This window comes from Scophthalmus maximus, chromosome 5 (genome assembly GCF_022379125.1).
Source record: "Scophthalmus maximus strain ysfricsl-2021 chromosome 5, ASM2237912v1, whole genome shotgun sequence".
NCBI lineage: Eukaryota > Metazoa > Chordata > Actinopteri > Pleuronectiformes > Scophthalmidae > Scophthalmus > Scophthalmus maximus.
In genome coordinates this window covers 15,017,748-15,034,214 of record NC_061519.1, presented here as the reverse complement: position 1 = coordinate 15,034,214, position 16,467 = coordinate 15,017,748, and the positions used below count along the sequence as shown (strand labels likewise).

Genomic DNA, 16,467 nt, shown 5'->3' with positions numbered 1-16,467 from the left:
ATCTGCAGTTGTAAAGGTCCTGAGTGGAGACAGACAGCGAGGATCGATAACAAACGGAACTCGGTGCGAATTCATGACCCGTTCAAGAAGCAGCGAGCTGGAGTCTTTCCTCGAGTAAACCCGAATCGCAGGCGAGCAGACCGAGCAGGACCGGGACCATGGAGAGGAAAAGGTGGGACTTTTTGAACGAGCGGCGGAGCGAGACGTTGAAATGAAAGTTTCTTTGCAGGAAATGCACGCATGCACACAGACGAGTCGAGCTGGAGTCGAGACACTCAGCAGCAGATTCACAGGTCCAGGTTATTTATTCGCACTTCGCGTTGCCGCGGACGGACCCAGGCTCCGGACAGCGATGGTTCTGTTGGACTGTGAAACTCAGAAGAGCAGAAATCTGCGCGCTGGTCGCGGGTTCGTTGACATCATTGACGTTCACGACGCTGCTAGCTTGATTAGCTAGCTAAGTTTCATTGTTTACACACGCTTGACTTGCGGTGCGTCGGGGCCCGCCACACTCACACGGCACTAATGTGAACGACCATATCAAACCCAGGCTGCAGCAGTGACCTTGTTAAAAGTTGGAGGAGAAGAATATGTCTCCTGCCCTGTAGCCCACTTCCTGCAAGTCGCTGTAATGTTTATACGTAACTACGAGCAAGAGGCTTCGTTTTACCGAAGACAAAACTGTACATTCACTCGGGTGTTTCCGTCAACTCTCGCCGATTACACCACTTCGTAGGTCTCTTGTGTGGGGGATCACACATGTGCTTGAGTGTCATGTGACTTCTTGTCATCGTGTGTGTTTGGGAGGGACAACCTGTATCTTTTTGATCCATTTTAAAAGTTGTACAGTTACAGTTGGGTAAGTTTTAAAAGATTAAACATTCCTTGGGATCAATAAAATGTCCCAGCTTGGGCTCAATAAAGTATCCATCTATCTTTCTATCTATCCTAAGCCAACTTCAGCATGTGAAGAGGTCCCATCCTTCAGAATGAAGTGGGAAGCGAGCGAGTCTTGATTGCGGTTGTTGCTCAGTCATTAAGAAGGTAAATGTTTGTGTGATTTTTTTTCCCTTCTTCTTCTGGTTATCTGTACAGTGTACCAGTTAAGTGCATTCTCAACAAGCCCCAGTTAGTCCGTGGTCTGGGGGGCAACCTTCACTCGGATGTGAATGCCAGCCACTCCCGGACCGGGAGGTCGCTCCTGAACAAAGTGCAGCGCAGCAGGCACAAGCATCACTACGACACCAACCATCATCAGATCAGGGTGAGTCTGTGTTTGGCTTTGGTATGAAGCCAAACAGCCTTTAAACAGTGAAGCAGTAGGTTTATTCATACCTGACATCAACATCCGTCTGGGGTCATCCAATCTCATCTGTAGGGCTGTTTGATTTGACTGAAATCTCATATCCTGACTGGTAATTTTGTTTCCAGATAGCAGTGCATATTGTAACTCATTGAGCATAAGTTTTCTCAACCATGTGAATTGGCTGGTCTGAGTCTGTCTGTTCAGAATTAAGAAGGTCAGCCAAGGACAACAACAATTTGGAGTGGAAAACCACTGCTGTACAGACGGCACTGGAGATTAGAAGTAATGCAAACGAAGATGGCAACTGTTTGGTGATTAACCCAAGCAAGGATTATGCAACCAAATCTTAAATGTTATTTACTTCAAGTTATTTGAAGACCATCTGTTACTTTACTTTAGCTCACCTTAAATATGAGGCAGTCTGAAACAAAGGTGTGATGTCCGAAACTGTTAATTTTTATATAAATATCAAAAAATAAAGCTGAAATTATATTAGTTATAATATTTTTTGGCAGGACTGCATTATTTCCATTCATCCACACCTGTGCTTGTTGTAGTAATCCACTCACCTGCAACGCATGTTCACACCAGGTATAAACAGGTTATATGTCATTAAATCAGACAACCTTCCTCTGCTTCCTTTGGCTCCCATGTGCCCTCTGGCAAACTGCAGTTAAGATGTCATGAGACTGTTTTTAAACAGTGACTTTCTTTGCCATCAGCCCACGCAATGTGTAAATGGTGAATCACTTATTCAATATGACCCACATGATAAACAGTTAATAGATTACTGTAGTGAATTGTAAATGTACATATTTGGGTTTTTGTGTGTGGGGGGGGGTTAAGTTTTCTGAAACCTTCTTTTTGAATGTTGTTGTTTCTCTTGAAGGCCAAGCCTGATTTAAACACAACACTACCAGTTCGACAGACAGCATCCATCTTCAAACAGCCGGTGACCAAGGTAACAAATCACCCCAGCAACAAAGTGAAGACAGACCCGCAGAAGGCTGTGGACCAACCCAAACAAGTAAGGGCAGAGGGCAGAAACCATGCACATTTCACTTCTTCTCTGGTACACTGTGTTGTTTCTTTTGTTGTTGTTGTTTTGAAGCGATTCAGAAGGAAACAGATGCACGTTGTAATTTGAGTAAAAGGACCTTCTTGTTTTTAAAAAAAATCTGCAGCTCTTCTGGGAGAGGAAGTTGAGTGGGTTAAATGCATTTGACATTGCAGAGGAACTGGTGAAAACGATGGATCTTCCCAAAGGTTTACAGGGTGAGAGTAACCTAAAAACAGGACATGCAATGTATAATCAACAGTTACAGTTTTGAACAAGCTTAACAAGTGCCTCTTTTTAACTGTCCTTAGGTGTTGGGCCTGCCTGTTCAGATAAAACACTGCTCTCGTCCATCGCCAGCGCGCTGCACACCAGCCCTGCGCCCGTCACTGGACAGCTCACTGCTGCAGTGGAGAAGAATCCCGGCGTGTGGCTCAACACAGCGCAGCCTCTGTGCAAAGCCTTCGTAGTGACTGATGATGACATCAGGTGAGATGTTCACACATGCAACACAACTGTAGCTTCTGCATGGTAGTAGATGTTCTTATTGGGTCGACCATTCAGATTATCAATGGCCTCTCCTATTGTTATGATGTTCTACCAACAGGTCTACCATATGATATACTGCAACGGACACAAGGGCACTCACACACAACTTATTGGGTTCAGCAGAGGCTGGAGGTGTTGTATATTTTTGGGTCGGTTCACTATCATGAGCGTGATATCTCAGAAGAGCCTGCAGGGAAATTCTTCAAACTGGCACAAATATTCACTTGTGCTCAAGAATGAACTGAACAGAATGTGGTTGTCAAGGGTCGCTGTTACCTCACTAAAACATAAATAAAGAAATATGTTTATGTTAAATAAATTAAGAATTAATTTCGCTAATTTTTATAAAATATGTGAATTACAATAATACGTCTTTCTTAGTGCCTTTAAGAGAGTCAATGGGTTGCTCACAACTGAGAAATCTTACAGCTAACCAAACCTCAGTTGAGTACGTAGCCTGACTTAATTGCTATACACACTTTACATTACTTGTAATGTTCTAACTAAATCCCTTTCACAATCATCAAGTAGTTTCCATGGTAGGTTAGTTTTATTTTGTCCAAGCTCTAATTTTTCTTTATCATCGCCTGTGACCTCCAGGAAGCAGGAGGACCTGGTGCAGAATGTTAGGAGGCGGCTCGAGGAAGCCCTCATGGCTGACATGTTGGCTCATGTAGAGGACACGCCTGCAGACGCGACAGACAGCAAAGAAGAGGAGAAGGTTGAGCAGGTGGACAAGGAGGAATTATAGCCAAGGTACACAGATGATTAGTGTATTGCTGCCATCAATTTTTATTTAATGCTCCCTCCATTCACCACCTTTATTTATTATCTTGCATAGTTATAAGATTCAGTACACTCCAAATTAGTAACATGTGCCTGTCTCATCTCTCCCACAGGCTTGACACAACGATTGCTGGTAAACAGGTTTTATTTTCAAATAATTGGTTCCATGAAGATTTTTTTCTACACTTTTAACTGAAATAGAACCTAAACACAGGCATTCTGCAAACTTTGTTAACCTAAACAAATTCTTTATCTTTACTTTTCTTTTAATATTTTTCTTTTTTACATTTGTAACCCTGAAAGGGTGCTTTGAGTTAAAATTTTTACCTCTACTAATGTATGACAGTTGTGGATGGTGCTCAATGCAGTGTTACACTCGGTGAACAGCTGTTCAAGCTCAAAGTTAAAAACACAAACCTGATGTATGTGAATGGAGTGTGAGTGTGTGTTTGTGTGTGATGTATCAGTTCATGTTGAGAACCTCAAGTGTGTTTTCTTTCTCACTGTTCAAGAAGAACATGTTGCTCTTATATTTGATCTCTGGCACTGTAGGTCGTGTTGTGTAGTTTGCAGTATGTTTACATGCACACCGCAGTCTTGTGGCTGTGAATGATCACATGTAGCTTGTCTGATAAAAGGTTTCATAGTTCAAAGTGCTGTTATTTCTCATAATAACAAGGATTTGCATGGTTCTAAAGTTTTAGTCAGGGGTTGGGGAACTTCTTTCTCTTGATGCCCATTTAATTTTTACAACAAGGGCCATACCAAATTATTGAACAAAGATATCGCACTAACCTCTCTGATGCCGTAACTGAAACTGCAGCTCTTTGGCCAGGTGTCTGATGTCAGAAGGTAGTGATGATGATGCTACTCACAGCTGATTTTTCCAGATTTGGGTCAGTCAGTCTTGAGCAGAGCGAGTCTTTGCAAGAGTTAATTAAAGGAAAAAAGAACTGGTCACAGCAGTGGGTTGTCCCAAACAGAGACGCAAACGTCAGTGCGTGACTCCTCAGAATTGTGAAGTTCATCGGGATATGAATACAATTTATATATCTTGAGCATAGAGAAGTTGTCACTTGTTGTTTTTGCAGCTCAATTAATTTGTGTTGTAGGTCGTCAGGCACATCAGCTGGTTCCACATGTAACGGTTTAGCAAATATGTTCAATTGTGTTTGTTGACTTTTACATTTCCTGAGACCTCTCACCAAATGTTCAAAGGAGTTTTATTTCACGTATGAAAGTAGAGTTGAGAAGCTAGTTTGGTACCTTGGAGCTTGACAATCAGCCCTGAGAGGTACTTGGTCGTGTCTACAATGAGTATCACTGAGTTCCACGACATGTTTTCCCCTCATCTCCATTAACTGTTTTAATGTTTTCCCTCAGTTTGTTAAACAGCATGAGCATGTTGCCGTGATTCAGCCCTTGCTTCTTACTATGGTAAACCAGATCTCTGTGCTCCGGCTCAAGCTGTATAGACATTTGTTTTATGTTTGATGTATGACAGAGTTGCATGCAACAGAATCAGTTTCATCAAACCTGAGACTGAGACAACACTTTTCTATTTTTTGATCATTGCAGCAAATCCCTTTTGCCACAGCTGTTGCTCCGTCTGTAACACGATCATTTTTCAAATGGTAGCTCAAATTTTTTCATATCAAAAATGACTTTCTCAAAAAATACGAGTTGGACGGTGCTTGTGATGTCTGTTGTTTCGTCTGAGGGTAAAAAGAAAGGTTGCATTTTTTGTATTTATAAATTGTCTTGTGGGCTCTCTAGAGCTCAGAGGCTGGAGGTTCCTCACCCCTGGTTTAATTAGGTTTAATTGTACCGACAGAAGAATTGTCAGTATTGTTTTGCCAACTATGTTTGAATTTATACAGTAAAGAAAAATGTGTGTACCCTCATAAAATACTAAAACAAATACAACGCTGCTGTACCTCATGACCTGATGTACTGTACCTCATTACAATATTCATTATTTGTCTCTGTTTCACTGTGACACTGTCAAATAAATACAGCTGTTTTGTTATTGTTGTATAGTGTTTCATTTATTGTTTCATTTGTTATTCAAACACTTGGGAGGCTGAGGTAGATGGACACAACTTTTAGGATTATGGTTGTGACCCTTTCTTCTTTAAAGGTCATCATCATATTTTCAAGCCTATTTTAAAATGAAACCTGCACGCCCATATGATCTTAAGCCTCTGAATAGATCCCTTCCCCAGCCAAAAAGGAAAATCCATTGTCATGCGGCCACATTTAAGATGAGGCCTGAGTCCAACTAGGACTGTCTTTTTAGTATTGAATTCCAGCCGAGTGTCACTATTGCTCAACAGGGCAGCAATGAATGAGGGAATTGTCAAAAAAGGAAAAACATCAAATGGATCTTTTAGCAAGCATCATGGACAGGAGGAATAATTGCAATAAGCAAGAACACAGCGCACACGACACGGTGTCAGTGCAGCATGGGCATGCGAGTGTGGAGATAAACCTGTGCTTTAACAGATATCTGTACAACACAATGCATGAACATCATTCAATGCTGTAGCTGGACCACCCTAAAAACCTCATTGGTAGCCATGGTAGCCATGATGAACACACCCAGCCATGACCACATTTTGTCAGCAGGCAGGATAACCCCTCCCAATAAAAATTTTTAAAAAAAATAATAAAAATAATAATATGCATTGATGGATGGGGAATAAAAGATTGCCCTGCAGACTGGCAGACACAATGGCCGCGACAGTGGCTCTGCGTTGATGCTCTCCCCTCGCTGCATGTGGCCTTTGAACCCATTGTTGTGTCGCGGGTGACGTCAGTGCCGTGTGCGGGAGACGGAGCGGCGTGCGCCTGGCTAGACAAAGGCGGCGGACCGAGCGGGGTCAGGCAGCAGAAGCAGCAGCAGCGGCAGCAGCGCGGAGCGGAGCCGAGACGAGACGAGACGAGACGAGAATCTGTGTTTTCTTTTAAAAAATACCAGGTAACTGCTACAGCTCGGATCTGAGCCGCGGTCCCCCTCGGCGGTGCGCGGCACGAGGACACAGCGACACTCCCCGAGCTGCGGGTCGACTCTCCCGGCGGAGTAGAAACAACTGAGCCCTCTTTGCGTTTTTAAACGTTTTTCCTCCTACGCCCCCCAGTGTAGCCTGCTAGGTAGCTAACCCGCTAGCGCCGCGCCGCTCCGCGCTGCTCTCCTCCTCCTCCTCCTCCTCCTCGCTCTCCCTCTGCTCCTGCCCGCTCCTCATCTCCCCCCGGTGCTGGGCTACAGCCGGGGACAGGGGCTCGTCGACGGAGGCAAGAAGAAGTAAGTTCTCGCGGTTTCGGCACTTGTTTAATTTGGAGGTAAAAAAAAAGAAAGAAAGAAAAGAAAATCGCCGCGGCTGCTTTTGGAGCGAGAGCCCAAGTTGCTCTGACAGAGCGGAGCTAGCAGCTAGCTGAGCTGCTCCCAAACAAAGGGGTCGACAACGTGACCGAGTGCCGCCTGTGTGGAGTTAGCCTGTTAGCTCGGCTGCCGGAGCTAACAGCAGCTCGGCTCCTTCTTCTATTTACATGTTCTCGGAGCGAGCAGCGCGACCGGGAGAAGCCGCCGTCAGACACGCGGGGCTTTTGTTCCTCCTGTCGCCGCCGGGAGTTGGTTAGTTCACTCGGGGTTTGACCGGCGGAGCTTCATCCCGAAAAACAGTCAGTCAGTCAGTCTGGAGGGTTTCAGTTGTCAGGCGAGGAGCAACAACAGACAAAGCAAGGCGCCCAAATCAACACCACTACGGTCTGCTGGTGTTTGTGAATGAGCCGCGGCTCCACGCTGCTCAGCCCGAGTCTGGTTCTGAGTGCTTTATTAAGCAACAAACTCTTTTATGTGTATATACATATATATATTTACATGTGTGTTTTTATTATTCTTTCAGAAGAAGAGGGTGAGCTCTCTCCCAACAAACAGGCATCCGTGATCTGATGTGAGATCCACAGAGAGACTATGCCTAGCCCTTTATTCCACCCCGAGATCATGGACCACGACGTGGTGATCAGCAGCCAGCACAATGGGGTCGGCCTGCCCCGAGAGACGGACCAGGAGTCCCGGGACGAGGACCACCAAGAGGCGCTCCGCTTCGCCCTGGACCAGCTGTCACTCATGGCCCTGGAGAAAGTGGATTGTGTGGGTGGCGGAGGCGGCGTGCTGAGCGACCCCCTGGACGGGACCCAGGGTCCCGGCTCCGAGGGCTGCAACGGCGTGGGCGGAGGAGGCTACGTGGACCTGCAGATGCTGGAGCATCCCGGCGGGTCACGGGACTCGCCGTCGTCCTGCTCTCCGTCCCCGGAGTACTACGGCTCTGGCGGCTACCACCTGACCGGCTCGCACCCCATGCTCCACGGGGAACAAAGCTCCGTCCTCTGCAACAGGAAGAGAAGTGTCAACATGACTGAATGTGTGCCTGTCCCCAGCTCCGAGCATGTGGCTGAAATCGTGGGGAGACAAGGTAAGAGCACGAGCGTGTGTTTGTGTTGCTCGGGGATTATATGTTGTTTATGTTTACGGGCAGCTCGTTCAGGCAGCATGCAGCCTGGTCGTTCTTTGTTTGGGTGGCTCCTCGGCGGGGAGGGGGGGGGTGTCTGTGAACTTTTTGTTTCCACAGACTGAGCTCGGTGCCCTGTTCGGACTGCCGCCGCCAGCCTGTGTCTTATATGCCAATATAAAGCGAGCGCGCTGTGAAAAATACCATACCTGCTTTATTTACATGGCGTTTTATTAGCGGTAATCAGACAATGACCTGACAAGAGGGTGAACGGGAGAGTGTGGTTGGTGAGCAGGAGGGAGGGAGGGGGAGGGGTGGGAGAGGGTCAGACAAAGCGGCAGATTGTCGGGAGTCTGGACATGTCTAGAGCCTGCACCAAACAAAGGAAACACACCGAAACACGCTCCTTTTGTAAATAAATCACCGATCAGAAGTGTCAGACGTGACCGCTGAGCCCACAGAGCTGACGGCTCTCACACACACGTCTATGTGAGATTATTGTTGTCTTTGCTGAGCAGATTTTAGGCTGAAACACAAACACGGGACTGGGCGGTGTTACGCCCTGCACCCAGCTCTGTCTGCGGATGCTGCTGCTGCTGCTCGAGGGCGAGTCGCAGCATCTTTTTTTTTTTTTTTTTTAATCGTCTGATGTTTCTCCCTTGTTTTCGACCAACACACGTCCCACACTCGAACCGGACCCGTGTTGTGGTTTCGGGTTTTTTGTCCGCGGCGGCCGCGGTAGCGTTACGGCATTGTTCTCTTTGTTTGAAAAAGCCATGCTTTCTGCTTCCCAGAATGACATCACACGCCGCGCTCCTCATTGGTCGCCGGGACCGGAGCGTCCATATTTAAAGAAACAGCGCACGCGGGAGGAGGCGCCGCCGCCGCCGGAGAAACCCGAGTCGACACGAGCGATGCAGCAGCCGTTCACAGTGATTTGTGAATATCCTGCTGCGTTTTGTTTCCGCCGGTTGTTACGCCCGATATGCACTGATTCACTGTCTGTGAACATGCACCGAAAGAAATATGCACTGTTTTCTTTTGATTTGACTCCTTGTTTGTTTACATAACACAATCGCACTTATTTATGCGTGTCCGGTTCACACTGGCCCTTCAGTAAACATTCAGGTTTTGTCTCAAGTGTTTTTTATGGATGCGCTGATTCAACCTAATTGTCATTTTAAAGGCTGTAGTTGAACTGTGCTCCTTCATAACCACAGTTGTTATTGTTTTTTAAATATATTGCCCATCCGGTTTATATCAGTGAGGGTAGACTTAGGAGGAAATGTTGAATCAAACCTCTGTTTCAACAGAAACTGAACACCAATACACATGATTGGTTGCAGACCTCTTGTTTCAGACTCTATTGGTTTCACGAAAGTTTGAATGAATGTTTTTTTAATTTGCTGCTTGTTAATGCATATAGCATATTCCCCCTCGTATCCCCAATCACACAAATACGCATCTGAGTGTGGTTATTTGAGTGTATATAAGCTCCAATGGCATAAAAACTTTTTTTCTGTGTGCTTCTTCTTTCGACATGATCCAGGCTGTAAGATCAAGGCCCTGCGTGCCAAAACAAACACCTATATAAAGACTCCGGTGAGGGGTGAGGAGCCTGTTTTCATCGTGACGGGGCGTAGAGAGGACGTGGAGATGGCCAAACGCGAAATTGTCTCCGCGGCCGAGCATTTCTCTATGATCCGAGCGTCCCGCTGCAAAGCCGGAGCACCTGGAGGAGGGGGAGGCTCTCTTCCTGGACCACCACACCTCCCTGGACAGACCACCATACAGGTACAGAAACCCACAGGGTTATTTATCTGTGTTTTTGTCTAGCTCCTAGTTTGTTTCATTAACACCTCTTGAAAGAAAAGTTGTAGTTTTCAGTCATTGAAATGTGTGTGTGTCTTGAATCCAGGTCAGGGTGCCGTACAGAGTTGTTGGTTTAGTTGTTGGACCAAAGGGAGCAACCATCAAGCGCATCCAGCAGCAGACCCACACCTACATTGTGACTCCCAGTCGAGAGAAAGACCCGGTGTTCGAGGTGACCGGGATGCCGGAAAATGTGGACCGAGCGAGGGAGGAGATCGAGACCCACATCACCCTGCGGACTGGAACCTTCGTAGACCTGCAGGGAGACAATGACTTCCACACCAACGGCACTGACGTCAGTCTCGAAGGCCTGGGCGCTCTCGCCGGAGGGCTGGGGGCGTCTCTGTGGTCCAGGGCTACAGGCCACCATGCTGCCCCTCCTCCCCCTCAATCCTCCCCTCCTCCCAATGTTCCCATGTCTGTGCACCACTCCTCCAGCCGGAAGGTGTCCTCCTCGGGCGCCTATCACACGCACAACGGCGGGATGAGCTCAGACAGCTTCAGCGCCAGCCGAAAGGCCAACGAGGGAGGCAGTCCAACCAGCCCCTTCAGCACAGGCTCCAGCAGTGCTGGGGGAGGATTCACGTTTGGGGGGGACTCCACCCCGGGGCTGCCCTCGTCGGATGAACTGGGCTTTGAATTCAGTGCTCCCAACATCTGGGCGCCTTTCGTCAACGGTGGCTCGGGCAATAAGTCGGCCGGCTCCTCCCAGCAGCAGCAGCCTCTACGCCGCAACAGCAGTGGCCTCAGTGGCGGTGCCATCACTCCACGATTGTCTCCAACTCTGCCTCAGGACACAGGCGTGGGCCCCCTGGATCACCCGCTGGCCCGTCGTGCACAAAGCGACCCCCTCAGCACTCTCTCCTGGCTACAGTCCGGCAGCGCAGGAGGCGGCTCCTTCTCTGGGGCGTCCAGCTCCAGCTCCGGCGGGTCATCGACCGGCTACTCTTCCTGCTCGGCCTCCTCCCTGCCAGGCGGCTCACCCACTGACTCAGAGGGAGGCGGCAGCGGTGTGGGCCTCAGCTCCGGGATCCTGAGCCGACTGAAAGGCAGCTCTGGCTCTGGTGTCGTGGGTCTGGTCGGCGTTGGCCCTGGGGTCAACAGGGACTGCTTTGTGTGTTTCGAAAGTGAGGTAACGGCAGCCCTGGTGCCGTGTGGCCACAACCTGTTCTGCATGGAGTGTGCCGGGCAAATCTGTCAGTCAACCGAGCCCGAGTGCCCCGTCTGCCACACCCCCACTACACAGTGCATCCGCATCTTCTCCTAATGCCCCGGGCGGTGGCGGGACTGGGGGGGCGGTAAAATATGAGGGTAGTGGGCAGGAAGAGGACTGGGGTGGGGGCGATGGAAGGATTCACACTAAAAAAGAACATCACACACACGATGGACCATATTAAATACATTAATAGAGATGATGATACTATGAGGATGTTGATTTATTACTGTCAAGATTAATAATAATAATAATAATAATAATGACTGACATATTTTAAGAGTGACGTTAAATGAGACCGGTCTGCAGACACTCGGGGCTCAGACGGCCCCTCGATGCTGAACTTTATGGAAGGAAACTAGTGTCTTATCTCTCTTCAGGCCTTCATTTAGACCCGGAGCCACCGCGACGCCGGCCTCCGGTCGGTCTCCACCTTTCTTCATTCTGGCTTCTTCAGATCTCTGCCTGCTTACTTCTCACAGCCTTTCCTTTTGACACTTTTGTACTTAACAGATATTTTTCGATGAAGCTGTCACTGAGGCCTGCACTTTTCTACTCCTTATTTTAATGTTGTTGACAAGACGCAAACGGTTCCGACAACCCCCCCGCTCCCCCCTCTGCTCCCATCCATGCTGTTGTTTGTGACACGGAGCAGCAGGGTTTGCTGTTTTTCTCCGAGCCTGGAACTTTTGTAAAGGTCGACATGTAGTGAGGCACCCGGTAGAACAATCCACCCGAGGGATCTCTTCAAGGGCAAAGTCCTGTTTCTCGTTGCCACCGAAGAAAGAATTAGCCATCAGTAACGCCAAATGAATGCTATTAATAGATGTCTCATTATTCTCGATCAAACTCAATAATATGTTGGATGAATTTGGACGAGTCCGGCCCACATTTCAAATGTGGCCGCTGCGTCGATTTATATATTAATTGTCCTTTTTTAATAAGTGCGAAACGTATGATTAGTGATGATGAAGGAATGTGTCTGAGGTCTGTGTATTTTGGGCTGCCTGACAATCGCTTTACATCTCCGTCTCGCGCAAACACGTGGGAGAGTGACGTCCTGTTGCTTCACGTCGGCGTCATTGTGCGTCCTCGCCACGAGAAGGTCTGGTCTCTGTCCCGCTGCCCCTCCCTCGATCCGCTCTCAGTCTTATAGGAAGGCGACGCTCCGGTCCATCCTCTCACATCCCGTATGTTACACTTCGATCGACCATTTTAGTGTTTTCTATTTGTTTTTGACTCTTGACTGTCGAGTGTGTGGCCTACAGACATATTTTGAACTCCAGGATGAGATAGGGCTTTACTGATGTCACACGTGAATGTTTTGTCCAAGTTACGTAGAGACGTCCGCTCCGCCCACATGGAACAATAACAAGGGGCGCGATTGAATCATTTTTAATTTTTCATGCACTGTTCCCCACAGCCCCGATAAAAAAGAAGAAAAAAAAATCAAAACAAAAAAGCATAAAAAGAAAATAAACAAAAAAAAAGCCAAAAGGAAACGGCTCTTACTGTTTTTGTTAGGTTTCGGTCTTCCACCCCTCTCACAGCCAAGCTGTATGGCACTCTCTCAGATGACACCGTCACGCATAGTGCCGTCCTCCCGGCCACACGTCGTGCACTATATGGTTAGTTGTTTGCGATTTGTCCCGTGTTTCATAGCATCATTGGGTAACCCCCCATGAGGCTGTTCCTGTTTTTGTCTTTGTGTTTTAAAAAAAGAAAAGAGGGTTTGCTGTTACTGCCTCAGATAGTGTTAATACTGTACTGACGACCCGGGCGAAGGTACACGGTCGCCGTTTTGTGGCCCCCCTTTTTGAACATAGTGTGGAATCGGCTCATAGAATGAGACAAGCCATTGCAACTTAATTAAAACGACACACACCTAATTCTTAAGGGCTTCCTCTGACCGCACAGACACACAATCACAAACTGTTTTCAGACTCGCAGTAGTAAAAGAATCAACTCCTCCTTTATGGCAGCTAGTAGCTAGGTTCCAGGGCTTCCAGACACTCTGTGTTCAAATCCCAGCAGCTGCTGAATGTTTTGCTTCTTCTTATTAATTCGCTTCTTTTTCTTCTTCTTCTTTTCTCTCAATTGTCCCGACACAGCCGCCACATTCAGATCCTGTCAATAGAATATTGGGGCGTTGAAGTCGCAGCGTGTCGTCCTCCCTGGACGTGTTGTGGGGGCTTTAATATCAAGGAACAAAGGGGGTAACTGCTCGAGTGAGTAATGGGTGAAACTGGGCAGTTGCTGCTGTGCTCTGGTGCTCCAGCCAGTGTGACGTTCAACTTGTTTTCCTGTCTCGACTGTTTGTTTGCTACTTCTGGGCGATGGTGTCAGTAGGAATCTAATAAGCATCTGTCCTGGTCGAGCGCAGCAATGCACTGGTTCATGTGTCCACACACACGTAGGAAAAAACTCTGCCCAGGAGCTGAACTGCTCGTCTGTCTGGTGGCTTATATCCCATGGTGCTTTGGTGCAACTCCCTACTGAAAGGCAGGGATGCACACAACCCCAGCTGTTTTTAGCGGGAGAGTCGTGTAGTTCTCAGAAGGAACCCGTAGACCCGACAACCCTGTGGTCGTTCTCACCTAAAAACCAGAAACCAGTCGCCTCGCCGGGCTCTGACGTCGAGCGTCGCATTTCATCTCTCACTCATGCACACTCGGAACAGATGCAGGGCTGCGAATGTGACCGAATGATGTCGTGACCGCTGTGCGTCTGTTGAGTCCAGATCTCAAAGCCCAATCCTCACACGGTCCCGAGTCGACGTGTTAAAGAAATTAGATGTCTTGTGTTTTGCCAGATGGGTCCGTTGTCGGTCCTGGTGCTGCACCGGGACGTCTCTGGCCCACGAAAGGACGTCGGGGTTAAATGTACAGTAGTTTAATTGTTAAAAAAAAGGTACAATTTTTTCAGATTGACTGTTGATTATTCTTTTGATTTTTTTTGTTGTTGTTTTTAGCCAAACGTACCCCTCCCCCATTTCCTTCCTAAAGGTTTGAAAACAGGGTTTCCTGAGGCATGCTAGCCAGTGACCTCTGACCTTTTTTGTGATTAGAGGGGGGATGCAAAGAGAGCCGGTAAGGGGTGACAGACTCCCCTCAAGCCTCCGCGCTCCTATTTTTTGCTTTAAGTCTCTTTGTACGCAGAACCAAAATATAAACGTTGGCAACCTAGGTTCCAGTCCTGCCCCGTGTGTGTGTAAATACCCTGGATACAATCATTGGATCTGTTTTCAAGAGCAAAATGACTTAATTGAAGATAAGTGTAGTTTCTAAAGAACATGTATCATTATTTGTAAGTTAACCATCTGCATGTCTTCGAGCCACCTGGCATTAGCTAATAATTTTTAAGATTTAAAAAACAAAAAAACTTTTTACACATTTTATTTTTTACAATTTATTTGCTTACCTAAATATCCCAGACAATAATGTGACCCCTTTTTATTACTTCAAATTTATTTTTATTTTCCATTTTTTTATTTTCCTTATTTCCTGTGTACTACATATAGGCAATTTATAACAAAATGAGAAAACTATTGAAGAAATTTTAAAATTGAAATATATTTTATTTGAAAGTTTATGGACCTTTTAACCGTGACCCGGGAAAATTGTATAATCATATAATTTGAGCTGACTTGACGGTTATGAGAAATGTATCAAGAGTTTTATTTTTTATGCTTCTTTAATAAAGTCTTGTTTTTTGGTTTCATTTTTTTACTGTAAAATAAGAACTGGTGCCTCGTGTTTTATTTCAGCTGAGTGTATCGGACTGGAGCTGCTGCATCTTCACCACATGGGGGCGGTAGAGTCACGTGCGTCAGAGCCATAGATAAAACATGGTGGAGTAATGGTGGAGGGTGGAATCTGAAGTTCAGACACTAAACAGGTTACTTTTTTAGAAAATTGATTAAAAAATAACGGAAAGTCCTTGACATGCTATTTGAATAGAAATTATTATCAATGTTATATATATATATATTTCCCTACTCAAAAATAATGCTCAAAATGATGAGTCAACAGAAATTTTGAGGTTTTTCCTCTGTTTTTACATCACAGAAAAAGGACAACTGAAGAGCAAAAATTGTCTCCAAGGCTGAGCAAACTCACCTATATGCTGCTTCTAAAACATCCATTCCCATCTCACCTATGTTCAAAATGTTTTGTATATGTGAAGATGTGAATCAAAATGTCGAGTTTTGCAACTGCTGTTACTAGGGCCCAGAGCTATCTAAAATTTCATTCTAATCCGTCCATTACTTTTGAAGTAACCCTGCTGACGAAGAAACAAAAAAACTGAACCAACCACGTGCTCCTTAGCGCAGAGGCATTGATGAAAAGAGAAAAGATGAAACGAGAATTTAGGACGTTTGCATTCTTTTGGGCCTTTTTCACCAACATTTTATAAACAAATGAAATTGACAGGATTAATCGAACAAATTGATCGGGAACTATGTTAATAAAATCTGTAGATTATTTCTCAAGTAAAATTGCCAAATATTTGGAGGTTGCTGCTTCTCAAATGTGACAGTTTGCAGTTTTATCTAACATTATAGCGAAACAAACATTTGGGGTCATTTAGTCTGATTTTTTTAGACCTCGTTTAAATAATATGGAAACTAATTGGAAGAAGAGTTTAAAATGGGATTATTTGTTAATCACAGTCCTAAATCAAAAGAAGAATCTCTCCTATACTGGAACACGAGTACAACTGTGATCAACAAGCTCAGGTTCAAGCATTTCAACTTGCAAAAAACCATCAACGCGTGATAGTTGTCTGTTTTCCAGACTTTATAGCCTCTTTTCTTCTCTTTGACTTTAACATCAACATGTGGTTCAACTTGTGTAAAATGGTGATGTGTGATGGTCCCCTCCCCCTCCACAGGGAGGTCAGAGGTCATGTAGAGAACAGGCCGAGTGCTCTCTGCAGTGGAAGCCAGTTGTTCCAGCTGAAGGTTAGTGTGAGTATAAACACCCAGCTGTCTCCAAACAGCATCTGGTGAAACACTAGTCTCATTCTGACTTTTACCAGATGAAAATGTAATATTGTTCTTGACTTTAAAGGCTCAGACACTAAAGTGGGTAGTATAAGAATAAATACTTGTTCCACAAATCAAACTCGTGATTGTTGGGTGGCACAGAAAAGAAAAACAAAGACGTAGTCG

General features: G+C 46.1%; 2 protein-coding genes across 4 annotated transcripts; both read left to right on the top strand.

The window, feature by feature from the left end:
• Positions 1 to 5,727, top strand: mbd3a (methyl-CpG binding domain protein 3a). Of its 2 annotated transcripts, none has more exons than XM_035635284.2 (7): positions 1 to 172; positions 1,096 to 1,264; positions 2,196 to 2,333; positions 2,491 to 2,581; positions 2,675 to 2,852; positions 3,513 to 3,668; positions 3,812 to 5,727. In XM_035635284.2, exons 1-6 carry the CDS (start codon positions 159 to 161, stop codon positions 3,661 to 3,663), a joined length of 741 nt encoding a protein of 246 aa, XP_035491177.1. In that variant the 5' UTR covers positions 1 to 158; the 3' UTR covers positions 3,664 to 3,668; positions 3,812 to 5,727. The 2 variants fall into 2 exon arrangements, with proteins under 2 accessions (XP_035491177.1, XP_035491176.1); XM_035635283.2 differs by lacking the exon at positions 1 to 172 and adding an exon at positions 217 to 408.
• Positions 5,728 to 6,442: 715 nt separating this feature from the next.
• On the top strand, positions 6,443 to 15,033 carry LOC118311423 (RNA-binding protein MEX3B). 2 transcript variants are annotated; one of them, XM_035635276.2, is made up of 4 exons: positions 6,443 to 6,678; positions 7,604 to 8,173; positions 9,759 to 10,003; positions 10,128 to 15,033. In XM_035635276.2, the coding sequence occupies exons 2-4, from the start codon at positions 7,672 to 7,674 to the stop codon at positions 11,346 to 11,348; spliced, it is 1,968 nt and encodes a 655-aa protein (XP_035491169.1). In that variant the 5' UTR covers positions 6,443 to 6,678; positions 7,604 to 7,671; the 3' UTR covers positions 11,349 to 15,033. The 2 variants fall into 2 exon arrangements, with proteins under 2 accessions (XP_035491169.1, XP_035491168.1); XM_035635275.2 differs by having other exon boundaries at positions 6,444 to 7,002.
• Positions 15,034 to 16,467: the final 1,434 nt, after the last annotated feature.

Bases quoted from the DNA above. Each gene is read 5' to 3' on its own strand.
- mbd3a (XM_035635283.2), top strand. From the start codon at position 233: ATGCACGCATGCACACAGACGAGTCGAGCTGGAGTCGAGACACTCAGC. The intron at 2,334-2,490 runs GTAAGGGCAGAG...AAAAATCTGCAG, and splicing joins CTGTGGACCAACCCAAACAA to CTCTTCTGGGAGAGGAAGTT. The intron at 2,582-2,674 runs GTGAGAGTAACC...AACTGTCCTTAG, and splicing joins TCTTCCCAAAGGTTTACAGG to GTGTTGGGCCTGCCTGTTCA.
- LOC118311423 (XM_035635276.2), top strand. From the start codon at position 7,672: ATGCCTAGCCCTTTATTCCACCCCGAGATCATGGACCACGACGTGGTG. The intron at 8,174-9,758 runs GTAAGAGCACGA...GACATGATCCAG, and splicing joins TGAAATCGTGGGGAGACAAG to GCTGTAAGATCAAGGCCCTG. The intron at 10,004-10,127 runs GTACAGAAACCC...TCTTGAATCCAG, and splicing joins CTGGACAGACCACCATACAG to GTCAGGGTGCCGTACAGAGT.